Raw genomic sequence first — 15187 nt, forward strand, 5'->3', positions numbered from 1 at the left:
ACTAGATAGAGCAAAGTGAATTCATATAAGGTGGTGGCAAGTCTTCAAAAACAATTATATTAAAACTTAAAATAGTGCTGGTTAAAGTTATTTATGTAAAAACTACATATCGATGCCTTAATATAAAAAGGCCCTAACTCGTGTTTTTTTTTTGTAAGTCCAGATTTTGGTTTATTTCAATAAATCGCCCGATCATATATCATAATTAGCCAAAAAAAATCTCGATTTAAAAAAACACGAGTTAAGGCCTTTTCATATTAAGGCATCGATATGTATTATTTTAATAAGTAAACAAACGTTTTGGCATAAATCAAGATCATGATCATGGCATAAATCAATTTAATGTTGTTAGAAATCTTTAATATAAGCCTACAAACGTAATTGGAACACAATAAAATAACTAGTTTGATAATTTACGTTTATTTAATAAATTAATAGTACATTTTTAGTTTACAATCAGTTAAAAATAAATATAATTTAGACTTAAATTTAAATAAATACATATGTATATAAATGCTTAATATAGTATGTAATGACATTATTTAGTTTATATCTACTCTCTACAGTAGCAAGTTTATGTTTATTTTGCCTAAACTACGTTATCATTCGCAACGATAACTTCGTCCATATGCCCCAGCTTTGAACGATGAGCTTTCAGGGTATTACTTTGGGTAAATGTGCTACCGCATACATTACACTTATAAGGTCGTTCACCCGTATGTATGCGAAAATGTATGTTTAAATCTTTGGAATATTTAAAACTACGTTCACATTGCGTACATTTATAGGGTCGGATGTCGGTGTGTGAACGCATGTGATTGCTCATCTTACTCCACACACGAAAAGCTTTATCGCAAATTTTACATTTAAATGGTTTCTCACCCGTATGTATACGCCGATGGCAAACAAGTTCTGAGAGACGTGGATAGGCACGTTCACAGAGATCACATTTAAAGGGTCGCTCCCCAGTGTGACGTCTCATGTGCACAACCAAATGAGTTCTACTTGCAAATGAACTGCCGCATATGGAACACAATGAACGTACTTCATATCGTTTTTTCGGCTTTTCTTTTTTTTGAGCTTCTTCGCCTGCCGGTTTTGATTCGTCGGCTCCTTCTGTTTGCTGAGCGTCCTTTTCGGTTCCGGCTTCGACGTTGCTATGTTTTTCTTTTATATGCAAATTCAAGTGACTTTTTTTGGTGTAATTTCTTTCACATTTATCACACTGAAACAGTCGCTCCTTTGTTGAGGGCTTACGTATTAAAGGCACTGAATCAGGACCATGAAACGTACGCATGTGCTTGTACATGTTGCAAGATCGTGAAAATCTACGACCACACAGGGGGCAGGTACACTTTTGTTCTTCTGGTATGTGGGTATTGCGTTTATGACGGGCCAATGCTTTGGAATTACTAAATATTTTATTGCATTCTGCACAGGGTACTGCAATATCATCGTCAGCATTGTTAGAGGATTTTTTGGATTTTGGAATGTTTTTCTTTTTCTCTTTTGTAATTGGTGTAAAATCTACTTCTTCTTCATCTTTCCAATCCGTATCCGAATCAGAGTTATTATTATCAATTTCATCATCATTGGATAAGTCTTTAGTATCATTAGAATCTGTCTTGGTTACATTATTGTCTTTTGTTTTAAAATTTTCATTAATGGAATCATTCGAGCTCGGACTTTTATATTCAGATAAAGTTACGCTAAAAATGTTTACAGATTACATATATTTTGCAATTTTAATTTGTCTTTTATTAACTTACACTTCTGTTGAACCTTCTACATTCTTATTTAAACTCAACACATCCTCACTCGTATTGTCAATAGCCATATTATGCTCCGGCTCTTCTACTTTTAACTCGACAAAACATTCTGGTTCAAATTGTCCCAAAAAGTCCATCTCATCTTCATCTTTTTCTGCTTTTATATTGTCTATGGGTAATACATCAACCGGAACTTCTTGCAAGCAATTTAACTGTTTATTAGCCTCCACTTGTGCAGCAATGGAAGTAAGACGTTCATTAACTTCCTGTGTTTGTTGTATGAAGGCATGAGCCATTTTCAATCTGCGTGCACAACTTTCACATATCTGTTGTGGCATTTGATCACCATATAAATCTTCCATAATCTGTACAAAACGTTACACAAATTCCATGGGAAATTTTGCAACAAGAAAAGGAAAACAACTTACATTTATATTAGAGACATCTTTTAAAAGTTCAGCATAGGATTTTTGTTGTTGACTGCCAGCGCATTTAGTTAGATTTGTTAGGAGCCTTAAACCTTTTGTGGAATTATAACATGCACGACATTGTTGATTTTCTAATTTCTCTAAGAAATCCATATTTTGCACACTTTTTTTAAATGGATAAACAAAATTTATAGCGAACTATAAATTTTGTTTATATACACTTTTGCAATGTTTATTTATTATTGTTGTTGTTGAACTAGTGTTGCAGTTATGAGGAGTAATCGGGTACTGGGTACTTTAGAGGCAAAACTATTTTATAAAATACTTTATATAATTTAATTATTATTTAAGATGTATCGATGAAAATTTTCTGAAGTAGAACCTCTTAAATCTTTCAAAAAAAAGTCGGTCCGATTATTTGAAAACTTGTTCCTGTTTTCGGCATAAGTTAGAATTAAATAATTCTCAGAAAAGAAAAAAGACCTGTAAATTAGGAACCCTAACAATTTTCCATTGGTTTTCTATGGGATTGAGATCAGTACCTCGTTACTGTATTGTATGTGAGAAACTTTTCATTCGAAACATTTATAAACTTCCTGTTAAACACAGGACGAGTATTAGTAAATCGTTAACTGTGTCTGTACTCTTAATGTATGCAGTTTAAACATTACCTAAGTCATCCTTTTAAAAACTGAATGACTACAAGAATTTTTAAATGTTTTTCGATGCGAAAACTTCTCCCAAGTTACAGAAACGGGGTACTGGGGTCATTGTCGTTAGATTGTTTAAACATAACATCTTTTAAAATGGACCTGTATCCGATTCCTACCATAATATTGCCACCGCCAAACTTCACTGTTTTATTTCCAGTCATAATGTTCTCCCATCACCACCTCTTAGATTGTATTTGGATTCATCCGAAAAGAGAACAGAATTCCATTTCTGTTTTGAACAGTTTAAATCTTCTTTGGCAAATTATATACGAGCAGTACGGTTTTTTTGTAGAAATAAGAGGTTTTTTCGCTGGGCGATAGTTCGATAACTATATTTCTCTATGTTTTTGGCTTCGATCCAGCATAAAATAGTTTATTACTAGTTGACCCATTGATATATGGATATCGATAGACGATACAATGGATAAGAAAGGAAGAAACATGGGAATTTTGAGTCCCAATGATAAAACTTGAATAAAAAGTTTTTTTATATTTTTTTTAATTGCAGTCATTCAACTATTGTATGGCTTTTTTATAATTCTAATTTAAATTTTAGAAGCCGTATTCAGATATTATCTAGATACATGATGAATGCTCCAAAATCCATTGCAATTTTTACCATAAAATGACACAGGCTATTCATAAAGTTTTTGAAACATTATTTAAATGGTAAAAAAGTTTTTAAAACTTCATATAGATTAGAAACATTTCGAGAAATTGATTGAGTACATCCTCAGTAGGGATCATATAAACATTGGGACACATGGATTGAGGAAGTAAAATATTATGCCACTAATTACCAAAAAAAAGTTTGAAGTATTAGGCAGTTTAAAAGATGAGACAAATCAATTGATTAAGATTGTCTAAGAAACTCGGAAATCTAAAACAAAGATTTGGTTTAAAAATTTTAAAACTTAAGTAAACACATAGTAATTTATTGATAAATATAATAAAATGAATTGAATCAAACTATTTTCATGCAGTGCCAAACTCACTAAAATCGAAATTTAATCCTATACTAACCAATTTTAATTTATGAGCTCAATATTTTATTTATTTCATATATATTTTTTTAATGAAATTTTGAAATCAAACAATAACCAACTATTTTTAAGTGCATATTTTTTATATTTTAATAGCATATTTTTCGTTTTTAAGTGCATATTTTATGCGCATAAAACACTTTTTTTAGAGCATATTTTTGGTTGCCCTGGTTATAACTAAAAGTTATGTTTTTATACATATATATTTTTGTTTATATTATTTTTATTGATTTCTAATAGTAATACATAATAAAAATATGTAAATGTATTATTAATATATACATAAATGCATGGTAGAACTATAATAATGAATGATATAAATAATGAATGATGATTAAATAAAATCATTAATGATATTGTTGAAAATTTAACTTGCAGTGCTACTAACAAATTTTTTTTTTTCACATTTACATATGTTTTATTCTTTAAAATCTCAAAGTTTATTTTAATATTTTAGAAACTGATTTCAGTTACATTCCTTTGGTAAGTTTAACACGGTTTACTGAGAATGCAGTTCTCTTTCATGTTTGTAGAGACGACAGCGACGTGTGTAGCTACGATCACATTTATCACATGCAAAACGATTATCCTTTATCTTTATTTCACGCTTTTCCGGTAAAATAGCTTCGGCATTGTGTAGATTACGCATGTGTCGTCTAAAATGATCAGATCGTCCAAATTTGTTACCACACACAGTACAAGTGAATTTTTTCTCTTCGGGCACATGAACAAGACGTTTGTGACGTGTTAATTTGTTAGGATTATAAAATATTTTATTACATTCCTGGCAGGTTACAGTCGTAGCGATCTCACTTGTTAATTTTGTCTGTTTACTTGTTAATTTTGTGGGTTTATCTTTTTTCACAACTTTCGGTTGGAAATTGTCGCGGGAGTGCACTGTTTGCACGTGTCTTCTAAAATGATCAGATCGTCCAAATTTGTTACCACACACAGTACAAGTGAATTTTTTCTCTTCGGGCACATGAACAAGACGTTTGTGACGTGCTAATTTCTTAGGATTATAAAATATTTTATTACATTCCTGGCAAGTTACAGTCGTAGCGATCTCACTTGCTAACGTCGGTTTATCTTTTTTCACAACTTTCGGTTGGAATTTGTCGCGGGAGTGCACTGTTTGCACGTGCCTTTTGAAATGATAGGTTCGTGCAAATTTTAAATCACAAAGATGGCAAGGGATTTTCTCTTCTTCCGGCGCATGAGTAAAACGTTTGTGACGATTTAATTTCGAAACGCTGGTAAACAATTTGTTGCATTCATTACAGGCGAAAGTTGTTGCACTTGAATACGATTTTGTAATGTCGGTGTTGTTGACATGATTGCTATGTTCGGTATCATCGTCAGAAATTTCATTTGGATATTCTGTTACAATAAAACTGTTGCTTGGACTAAAACCATAAGTAAATAAAGATATATTAGATTGTGTTTAATATGAGTAAAGCAAACAAAACTGAAACCTGTAAATCATACTACATAGTATTGGAAGAGAGCTATTATTTAATTCTGGCTAATATCTCAAAAACTAACTAATATAGAAACCAATAATAAATACAATTTGTCGAATTTTTTGTTATTAATTTGTTTATTGATCTTAAATATTGTAATATGTATGTAGATGATTTATGAACAGTTACCATTGGCTTTGCATTTTATTTCATGGATGTATAAGTTACGAGAACGTATGTAGCTTCGTTCACATTTATTACATTTTTTCTGTTTACCTGGAGCGTGTACAGTTTGCATGTGTCTTTTTAAATTATGGGGACGTGTAAATTTTAAGTCACAAAGATTGCAAGGAATTTTGTCTTCCTCTGGCATATGTACAGACCGATTATGGTGGTTTAACTTCCACTTAATATTAAATTCTTTATTGCAAATATTACAGACTAAAGATTTATTGCTAATATGCGATTTTTTGTTTGTACGTGATTTTGAACTGTTTATGTTATTTACACTATTGCTAAAGAAATTATCTGAATTATCGTTAACTGTTGGATCCTCATTTACTAATGCGTTTGTGCATTGTATTGCTGTATTAATACTTTCAGTATCAGTTTCAGTAAGTTCATTTTTGTATTCTGTTAAGATAAAATTGTTGATCGTCCTAAAAAGAACATGAAAAGAAACGTTTGTTCATTAGATTGTGCAGAGTACATATATTGTGGATCATATGTTGACACCTTGTAACTGACAATTTAACTTAACTTTGTTCAAAGTTTTGTTAATTCGTACAAGTTATCAATTTATGACCATCGTTTTGTAGAAATCGGTTTTAGTATTTGTAATGCAAAAATATTTGTCCGAAATCATTTAATTAGATTAGTAGTTCTTAAATATAACTTAGATATGGTTTGTTTTAATTTTTTCTCAATTTTTTTTTCAGAGAAGGTCGTTTTTTACAGCCCGTGCAAATACAGACGGCGAATAAGGTGGAATTTTTAAGTACATATGTATATGTACATTATGTGGAGAACCCTAAAGAATTATATCGAAATCACTTTGAAATTTCCAGAGTCATTAAAGAAATTTCGTGAGGTTAGGTAGAAAAACTTTTTTCTGTGTTGTCCGAAAGTGAAAATTTTGATGTAAAACTATATGTTAGTGTAAATAAAAGTGTTTAAAGGAAAAACAAATTTCATTAGAATAAATGGTTTTAAAAGAGATACAAAATAAGATAATTTTAAAAATTATTTAAAACTGTGTTTATGTCAAACTATTCCTTTTATTTCAAAGAATTATATTGCCAAATATTATTGTAATCATATAGAAGCTTCCAAAGTTATTAAAGAAATTGTTTTGTGAGGTTAGGGAGAATAACTTTTTTCTAAGTGGTCCAAAAGTAAAAATGTACATGTGTAAATATTGCTTAGAGTAAGAGAAGAGTTTTAAGTAAAATTAATTTGGATTGTTTAAAGGGTTTTGAAATTATGGCTAAAAACAGCTATGAAATTCATTTATGCCTTATAATAAAGGCATTCTCGAAAGCAATTGCGAAATAGCAAACCTTTACTCAAACACATTAGTAAATATATGGAAATTAAAAAAAAACTTACTAGGTATAAATTACGATTGTAAATGTTAGAAATCTTGGGATATTATGTACCTTTTATTGATTTTGAATTATTTGAATTATTATATTATCAATTTTTTTTCAATACAGTTCAATACTGAGTAAAACTTGTTTTATTTTCTAACAAGATATTTAACTAAAATTTCCAACACAGGTCTTATTTAAATCAATACAAAACTGCAAATAAACACATATTTATGAAAATAGTTTCTTTTTAACACAAAATCTAAAAGACTTTAATACTCCCTAGTCTGTATTTTATATAAAATTAATAAAAACCTTAAATTGTAATTAATTTTAAATAAAATATGTTTATTTTACTACATTCTACAGTAGTTTCAAACTCCTAAACTAAATGAGAACGGACATAAATTACTGTACAAATTTTAACAATTCTAAAAATCGTTGCATGGTATCTCATGCCTAAGTATGTATTATGTCTTTACTTACATGTCTTCACATTCATCATCATCCGTTGGCAAAATAGTTTCCTCCTTAACTGCTTCCGTTTTTACAGGGATATATTGAAATATCGTTTCGTTTGCTGGTATATCCACATCATTGTCGGTTTCTATTTTAATTTCCAAAGGAATATCCAGTTCAGGTTTTTCTATAAAATCTATTTCATGTTTAATCTGCACCTGATCAGCAATAGATTTTAGATATTTATTGATTTGTTGGGTTTGTTGTATAAAATCATAAGCTGATTTAAGTTTTTGAGAACAAGCTAAGCAAATAAATTGCGGCCAATGTCCTGGAGGTATATCTAGCATTATCTGAAAAATAAATAAAAATTAAAAATATATATTTGTTTGTGATGATTTTCACTTACATTTATATTGCAAACTTCTGTTAAAAGTTGGCAATAGGATTTTTGTTCAGCTTGGCTTGGCCAGCAGGAGTCCGGTACACCCTTTAATGATTGTAAATTAATTTTGGAATTGTAGCAAGTACGGCATTGCTGGGTATCCAGTAGCTCTATGGAACTCATTTTTAAAGTAACTAACAATCAACTAGTGTATTATTGGTTACTGATTCAATTATAGTAAAATTATTTGTATTTTACAGATTTTTTATGAATAAAACAAAACGCACAGTTTGTATATCTACAATTTTTCAGTATTAAATCAAATTTAGCAAGGTGGTGTTAGTTTGACAATAACAATTAGTACAAATACAACTCGCATTTTGTTTTTGCTTAAATGGATAGATGGTACTGTCAAAGTTTTTGTTGCTTTTGGGGTTATTGCAATAACAAACCGAGGTACATTTGACAGTTGTAAACCACAACAATGAACCTGGTAAATTTGCCTTGTTTACATTATAGCTGCTAACAGTCACTGTACAGTGATAACTTTTATTTACATTGAAATTTTGTAGTATTTTATTGATAATACTTTTTTCCTACTACAATTTTTACTAACTGTGTTTTCTTATTAAAACAATCATCATCATTACGTCTTATCACGTTTTTTTCACATCGTGCATATAAAACCCAGAAAAATTACCGAAATTTTAGAAATTTATCAATTAAAATACAAACACTCTTAAGTTTTAATAATAATGTCTTGGTTATTGGGTAGAAATAGGCCTCAACAGCCCCAAGAAATGGCTGGTGCTGAAGGCGGTGATCCTGAGGGTAAAACAGCCGGAGATCGTTCCGGTGATGCTCAATTGTCCAAAGCCGAACGCAAGGCCATGGAAGCATATCGTTTCGATTCTTCAGCCTTAGAAAGAGCCGCCGATGCTGCCCGTACTTTGGAAAAGTCAAGTAAGTGAATATGATGAAATCATTTAGATTATAATAATTGACTGAACAATTGTGTGGACTAAGAGGAGGTGGGGGTTTACGTATTGTACATTTATACCTTAATTGCATAATCATATGTACATACATGTGCTGTAATGATAATGATAACGATTGTTTCTATGTCAATTATGTTTAGAACTATTAGGAAAATTTATGAATGATAAACAATTTGTTGGTGTATTTTAGAACATGCCCGTGAAGCTTTAGAATTGTCTAAGGCCCAGGAAATAACACGCCAACAGGAATACCAACAAAAAGTAAAAGAGTATGAGGCTCACATCGAACAAGCCAAGGTGGAACAAAAACGCATTGATCATGAGGAGAGAAGAAAAACTTTAATTGTAAGTAGCACACTAGCATGGTTGTAATTATTGTTTATATTCAAATTTTGTTTCAATGATTTCTTAGGAAGAGACCAAACAACAACAGCAACGTGCCCAGTATCAAGATCAATTGTCGCGTAAACGTTATGAAGATCAATTGTCCCAGCAACAGCGTGTTCAAGAGGAAAACTTGAGAAAGTATGTTAAAATTTTAAGATTTTTAGTAACTGGCTCTTTTTATTGACATTTTGTGTTTTTAGACAAGAGGAAAGTGTGGCTCGCCAGGAAGCTATGCGCCGCCAAACTATTGAACATGAAATTGAAATGAAAGAAAAGAATCGTTTGAAACTATTGGAACATGAAATGCGTGTCAAGGCCAAAGTTGATCGTGAAAATCGTGATATTAATTTGGAGCAAATTCGCTTAAGAGCCCAAGAGCAACGTACCACCGTTATGGAAGGCATCAAGTAAGTAAAATGTGTAGAAACACTTTCACTTCGTTTTTGGAATAAATTATTATGTTTTAGACATTAGTTTTTGGTTGACTAAACTAAATTTTTCTCGATTTCTTTCACTTTAGAACTGCTGGTTCCGTTATTGGTGCCGGTATGGAGGCTATGCTTACCGATTGGGACAAGGTACTAACCGCTGCTGGTGGTCTATCTCTCTTGGCCTTGGGTGTTTATGCCGCCAAGGGTGCTACCGGTGTTACATCACGCTATGTCGAGTCACGCATTGGCAAGCCAACTTTGGTGGGTGAAACCTCACGTTTTGCCATGCTCGATGCCGTCAGACATCCCGTCAAATTCATTAAGAAACTGAAATCGAAACCTGCCGATGCTTTACAAGGCGTTGTACTCAATCCCAAATTGGAGGAACGTTTACGTGATGTAGCCATTGCCACGAAAAATACACGCATTAACAGAGGCATGTATCGTAATGTTTTGATGCACGGTCCCCCTGGTACCGGTAAGACTATGTTCGCCAAAAAGTTGGCCGAACACTCCGGTATGGACTACGCCATTATGACTGGTGGTGATGTAGCACCCATGGGCAAAGAAGCTGTTACAGCTATACATAAAGTTTTCGATTGGTCACAGACCAGTCGTCGTGGTCTTTTGCTGTTTGTTGATGAAGCTGATGCGTTCTTGCGCAAACGTTCATCGGAACATATATCAGAAGATTTGCGTGCCGCTTTGAATGCTTTCTTGTACAGAACCTCTGAACAAAATTCTAAATTCATGTTGGTATTGGCTTCGAATACACCCGAACAGTTTGATTATGCCATCAACGATCGTTTGGATGAAATGGTCGAGTTCACATTGCCCGGTCTGGAGGAACGTGAACGTTTGTTGCGTTTGTACTTTGATAAATACGTTTTGCAGCCAGCTGCTGAGGGTGCCAAGTAAGTTGAATTTAAGTTTATTTAGTTTTGTCTGTGTTTAACTTTATTTTTACTTTTCTAGACGCTTTAAATTGGAACAATTCGATTATGGTGCCACTTGTACAAAAATGGCTAAAATCTGTGCTGGCATGTCTGGTCGTGAAATTTCCAAATTGGGTGTATCCTGGCAGGCCGCTGTCTATGCTTCCGAAGATGGTGTTTTAACCGAAAAGATGGTGTTAGACAAGGCCGAAGCTGCTGCCACTCAACACAAACAAAAGGTATAATTTAAATAAATTTACAAATCTTCCACAGCAACTAATATTTGTATGTATTAATTTTCTTTCACAGATGGCCTGGTTATCGGAACAAGAACGTTTGGATCACAAATCTATCACCGGTGGCAAAGGGGAATAAGCTGCTGCTAGCTTAAACTAGGTGTAGTAAAAACTGCAGGTTACTATTTACTAAACAAACATTTTCCTTATATAAGTGTATATGTAAACATAACACTGCTGGTCGTAATTAAGTTTTAAGTTAAGGAACAAAAATCATGTCCCCTCACCCCCCAAAAAAACTTTTTAAAAGTTCTTCATAACCAAACAATTTAACACTCATACAAAGAAAAAAGCAAAGCTTTCTTATTGTTGAACTCAGGCTTTAAATTCACAACAACAACAAAAAAATAAGTCCAACTGCCAATGCCAACAGATTCAGGGAAATTGTTTAATTTAAGATTTTTTATTACTGCCTTTAAATTATAACGATTTTCCCTAAATTATTTAAATTTTTTTTGGCCCATAAACAAATCATTTAAATTTTATGTTGTATATGAATAGCATGTAAATAATATATAGATATTCTTAAGATTTATATTACCAGTTTAAGAATCTTTATTATTGCTGAAATTTCGTAACTATTATACACACCAGTCGTGTATTTAAAGAGAATTTATCCATATAAAGAAAGCTTTGTTTAAGTTAAAGTAGCAAAAACGAAAGACTTTATGTTGTTAATGACTGCTGGTAAACAAATTTAAAAAGAAACTGCATTTTTGTCTATCCCATACTTTAGTTCGGACTTTGTGTATATAAAGAAATTTATATTAAACTTCTTACGCATGTTTGAATTTTGGTAGGGTTTTTTGTTTTATATGGCCTTTTTTAGCTTTAAAACCAAGTGATTTTTTCTGTTGTTTTTATATATATATATAAAATAAATGTAAAATTTTTATTTTATCCAATTTTTTTGTGTTTATTATTATTTTTGTATTTTGATTTAGTAGTAGTAATATGTTGTACGGATTTGAGAAAGAAACTGTTAAAATAATAAAGAAATTTAAGAATGAAATTGAAAACTGGTTGTTTTGCACTATAGGGTTTATCTTTCGGTTTAAGATAGTGATTTCTAGGGGCATGATTTAAACTAGTAACCTTTCTGGTTTAGCTGGTTTAAAATGTATTTTGTGACATTGACCTCCAATATTTCGCGTTAAGCTAAGTTGATTTATTGTACGGTCGTGTTCTGACACTCGCATCCCGCATAACATTTGCGATTGTAACTTGAACTCGCAAGAGAGGTGTTCTGTAAATCGTTAGACATAGCGAGTTCAAATCGAAAGAGTATACTGCAGTGAACTGATTTATTTTGACTAAATCAAACCTTACAGAAACAATAAGATAATTTAAATATTTTATTAAAAATATGAAATTTTTCAAAAAACAACTGATCTAAGTGATCTTCGAGAAATGTAAGTTGCCAGTCACCGATATTCTATAAATCATTTAAATCATAAAAACATAAATTTTTTATTTCAATGATATAATTTATTAAAATCTATAAAATTTCAAAATCATTTTTATTTTGAATGATGAAATAACCGTTATTATTAAAATACCGTTACCGAAATAACAGGAAATACCGTTACTGAAATAATAAAAATTAGCGTAAACTTTACCTTTTTCAGGCAATTTTCTTTTGAATTTGCTTTTACTGCAACCCTCCCTCATTGCCAACGAACTCATAAAGTCATACAATAAAACCCATCATGTAAATCTCGTATACATATTAGCAAATTCAGACCGATCCGAATTAAGAAATTTTGTGATTTGGCCCAAAATCAACTCGATATTAAGTAATTTCTCATACATTTTGTAACTTCCAAAAATTATGTTATGTTGCTAAATTTCGTTGAAATTAACTTGAAATTACAATGAACATCTCTGTCTTACTGTAAATACTCCATATTTTTACAACCATGCACAGAACAATAATAGAAGAAAAATTTAAAACAAAATAAAAAACATGTAATTTTAATATAAAATTGTGCCAATAAATGAATAAATTCATAACTAAAACCCTTTTATTTGGGTTATTCGTTTAAAAAGTTGTTCTATATAGTATCAGCTGTGTATCGCGACGAAATTAAGTTATTTCTGTGCAGTCTGAATGTGCTATTATAACAAGAAAAGTTTGTAACAAAGTAAACTCTCCAAACAAAAATAACGGCAAAAACTTATTTATTTGTTTACGAATGAATAATAAACGGAAATAATAAAAATCATAAGTGAAATACAACTTGTATTGACGGAAAATACAAAGAAGAATCATAAGCAATTTTTGGCGGTAAAAAAGAACTTAAAGTCTAGTTCCAATTAAATTGCTTAGTTATGAAAGTGCAAAATAAGATAAAAGAAGCAAAAATTCAGAACAAATTAAAGTTTTATTTTCTGAAGAGCAATAAAGTGAAAATATGTTTATTATTATTTCAATTATTAGTTTTTATTAAAATAATTATCAATAAAGTGTGTGATTTAATGAAATAATAAAGCTTGGAATGTGCAATAATCATCTAAAATTATATAAATGTAAGGATTACCAAAAGTAAAGAAATTCGAAGCAGTCTTCCTGGGTAAATGCTTTAAACGGTAAGTAAATTATTTATTATTACAAAAATGGTACGAAACACAAAGTATAATTGGTGTTAAAGCATTGGAACAATATTTTACAAAATAAGTGACACCACAAAAACTGCAAAAGGAAAGTGTTAATTTTTTTTAGGTAGGTATCAAACAAATTTAAATAAATGATTATAACTTACAAAATTGTTACAACCAATGTAAAATCAAACGAAATACAAATAATTATATTTGTATGCCGGTTCTACGCACCGGAATGACCCGAGTTCATTCGGCCAAGGGCTGTCAACTCAGCAATCACTGCTGCTACAACAACAACATATAAATAATACAATAGATTGTTAATAGGGTTCCTAATTTTCCGAACTTGTTTTCTTCCCGGGGGAACTAAAATATACTTATTCCCGGAACTAAAATATACTTAATACTAAACTAAATAATTTTTTCGAATAAGTAGTCTTCATAGACCTTTGCCAGCGATTTAAAAAAAGTAAAAAAAATAACCTATATGGCACCCTCTATTGTTTACATCTCTGAAGGTCTCATCAACTAATAGACACTCAGAGACTAATAATTACATTCTACATACATATATTCGATCCATATAGTTTATAGGCTGTACTGAGTAAATTGCTTTCTCCCTTACATGGTTGTTTATTTCTTTTATTCATATATTAGCTGACCCGACAGACGTTGTCCTGTACAAATTGAAAAAATGCTTGTGTTCGATTTGCGGTTTCAAATGTCTTGCAACAACAGAATACAAGTAAATCAATGTACATATTTTGAGTTTTTATATAAGTAATACAATTTTTTTCTGAAATATGAGTGATCACAGATCGAGCTCCTTTTCTTGATTAAACGCTTATTGGCCAAGTTATTAGCGAATTTAGATATTTTGAGTTTTTATATAAAAAATCGATTTTTGGTCAGAAATATGAGCCAAGTTATTAGCGAATTTTGATATTTTGAGTTTTTATATAAAAAATCGATTTTTGTTGAAAAATTTGAGTGATCACAGATCGAGCTCCTTTTCTAGATTAAACGCTTATTGGCCAAGTTATTACCGAATTTAGATATTTTGAGTTTCTATATAAAAAATCGAATTTTGTTCAGAAATATGAGTGATCACAGATCGAGCTCTTTCTCTTGATTAAACGGTTATTGGCCAAGTTATTAGCGAATTTAGATACTTCGAGTTGTTATATTAAAAAACGAATTTTGTTTAGAAATATGAGTGATCACAGATCGAGCTTCTTTTCTTGATTAAACTCTTAGTTATTAGCGAATTTAGATATTTTGAGTTTTTATATAAAAAATCGATTTTTGTTGAGAAATATGAGTGATTAGGATCGGGTTCCTTTTCTTGATTAAACACTTATTGGCCAAGTATTAGCGAATTTAGATATTTTGAGTTTTTATATAAAAAATCTATTTTTGTTAAAAAATATAAGCGATCACAGATCGAGCTCTTTTCCTTGATTAAACGCCTATTTGCCAAGTTATTAGCGAATTTAAATATTTTGAGATATGAGTGATCACAAATCGAGCTTCTTTTCTTGATTAAACGCTTATTGGCCAAAATATTAGCGAAGATCGAGATCCTTTTTTCATTAAACGCTTATTGGCCCATTATTAATAATTTAAAATATTTTGAGTTTTTATATAAGTAATCGAATTTTGGTCTGAAATATGAGTGATCAAAGATCGA

The 15187-nt window shown here is 30.9% G+C and overlaps 4 protein-coding genes across 4 annotated transcripts; 1 reads left to right on the top strand and 3 right to left on the bottom strand.

Moving 5' to 3' along the window:
* Positions 1 to 401: 401 nt before the first annotated feature.
* LOC135948882 (zinc finger protein 182-like) lies at positions 402 to 2361 on the bottom strand. Its single transcript, XM_065498334.1, has 3 exons — positions 2198 to 2361; positions 1770 to 2134; positions 402 to 1709 (listed from the first exon to the last, which is right to left on the bottom strand). Exons 1-3 carry the CDS (start codon positions 2348 to 2350, stop codon positions 590 to 592), a joined length of 1638 nt encoding a protein of 545 aa, XP_065354406.1. The 5' UTR covers positions 2351 to 2361; the 3' UTR covers positions 402 to 589.
* A 2091-nt stretch (positions 2362 to 4452) lies between these two features.
* LOC135963291 (zinc finger protein 667-like) lies at positions 4453 to 5446 on the bottom strand. The gene is made up of 2 exons (XM_065515084.1): positions 5442 to 5446; positions 4453 to 5359 (listed from the first exon to the last, which is right to left on the bottom strand). The coding sequence occupies exons 1-2, from the start codon at positions 5444 to 5446 to the stop codon at positions 4453 to 4455; spliced, it is 912 nt and encodes a 303-aa protein (XP_065371156.1).
* An 88-nt stretch (positions 5447 to 5534) lies between these two features.
* Positions 5535 to 8102, bottom strand: LOC135948884 (serendipity locus protein beta-like). The gene is made up of 3 exons (XM_065498336.1): positions 7874 to 8102; positions 7492 to 7817; positions 5535 to 6075 (listed from the first exon to the last, which is right to left on the bottom strand). The coding sequence occupies exons 1-3, from the start codon at positions 8030 to 8032 to the stop codon at positions 5592 to 5594; spliced, it is 969 nt and encodes a 322-aa protein (XP_065354408.1). The 5' UTR covers positions 8033 to 8102; the 3' UTR covers positions 5535 to 5591.
* A 439-nt stretch (positions 8103 to 8541) lies between these two features.
* Positions 8542 to 11915, top strand: bor (ATPase family AAA domain containing bor). Its single transcript, XM_065507294.1, has 7 exons — positions 8542 to 8812; positions 9038 to 9192; positions 9260 to 9372; positions 9435 to 9641; positions 9755 to 10579; positions 10641 to 10839; positions 10910 to 11915. Exons 1-7 carry the CDS (start codon positions 8605 to 8607, stop codon positions 10973 to 10975), a joined length of 1773 nt encoding a protein of 590 aa, XP_065363366.1. The 5' UTR covers positions 8542 to 8604; the 3' UTR covers positions 10976 to 11915.
* Positions 11916 to 15187: the final 3272 nt, after the last annotated feature.

Source organism: Calliphora vicina, chromosome 1, assembly GCF_958450345.1.
Source record: "Calliphora vicina chromosome 1, idCalVici1.1, whole genome shotgun sequence".
NCBI classification, from domain to species: domain Eukaryota; kingdom Metazoa; phylum Arthropoda; class Insecta; order Diptera; family Calliphoridae; genus Calliphora; species Calliphora vicina.

Bases quoted from the DNA above. Each gene is read 5' to 3' on its own strand.
- LOC135948882 (XM_065498334.1), bottom strand. From the start codon at position 2,350: ATGGATTTCTTAGAGAAATTAGAAAATCAACAATGTCGTGCATGTTAT. The intron at 2,135-2,197 runs GTAAGTTGTTTT...CGTTTTGTACAG, and splicing joins AAGATGTCTCTAATATAAAT to ATTATGGAAGATTTATATGG. The intron at 1,710-1,769 runs GTAAGTTAATAA...AAACATTTTTAG, and splicing joins GTAGAAGGTTCAACAGAAGT to CGTAACTTTATCTGAATATA.
- LOC135948884 (XM_065498336.1), bottom strand. From the start codon at position 8,032: ATGAGTTCCATAGAGCTACTGGATACCCAGCAATGCCGTACTTGCTAC. The intron at 7,818-7,873 runs GTAAGTGAAAAT...TTTATTTTTCAG, and splicing joins CAGAAGTTTGCAATATAAAT to ATAATGCTAGATATACCTCC. The intron at 6,076-7,491 runs GTAAGTAAAGAC...TGTTCTTTTTAG, and splicing joins GATGATGAATGTGAAGACAT to GACGATCAACAATTTTATCT.
- bor (XM_065507294.1), top strand. From the start codon at position 8,605: ATGTCTTGGTTATTGGGTAGAAATAGGCCTCAACAGCCCCAAGAAATG. The intron at 9,373-9,434 runs GTATGTTAAAAT...TTGTGTTTTTAG, and splicing joins CAAGAGGAAAACTTGAGAAA to ACAAGAGGAAAGTGTGGCTC. The intron at 9,642-9,754 runs GTAAGTAAAATG...CTTTCACTTTAG, and splicing joins ACCGTTATGGAAGGCATCAA to AACTGCTGGTTCCGTTATTG.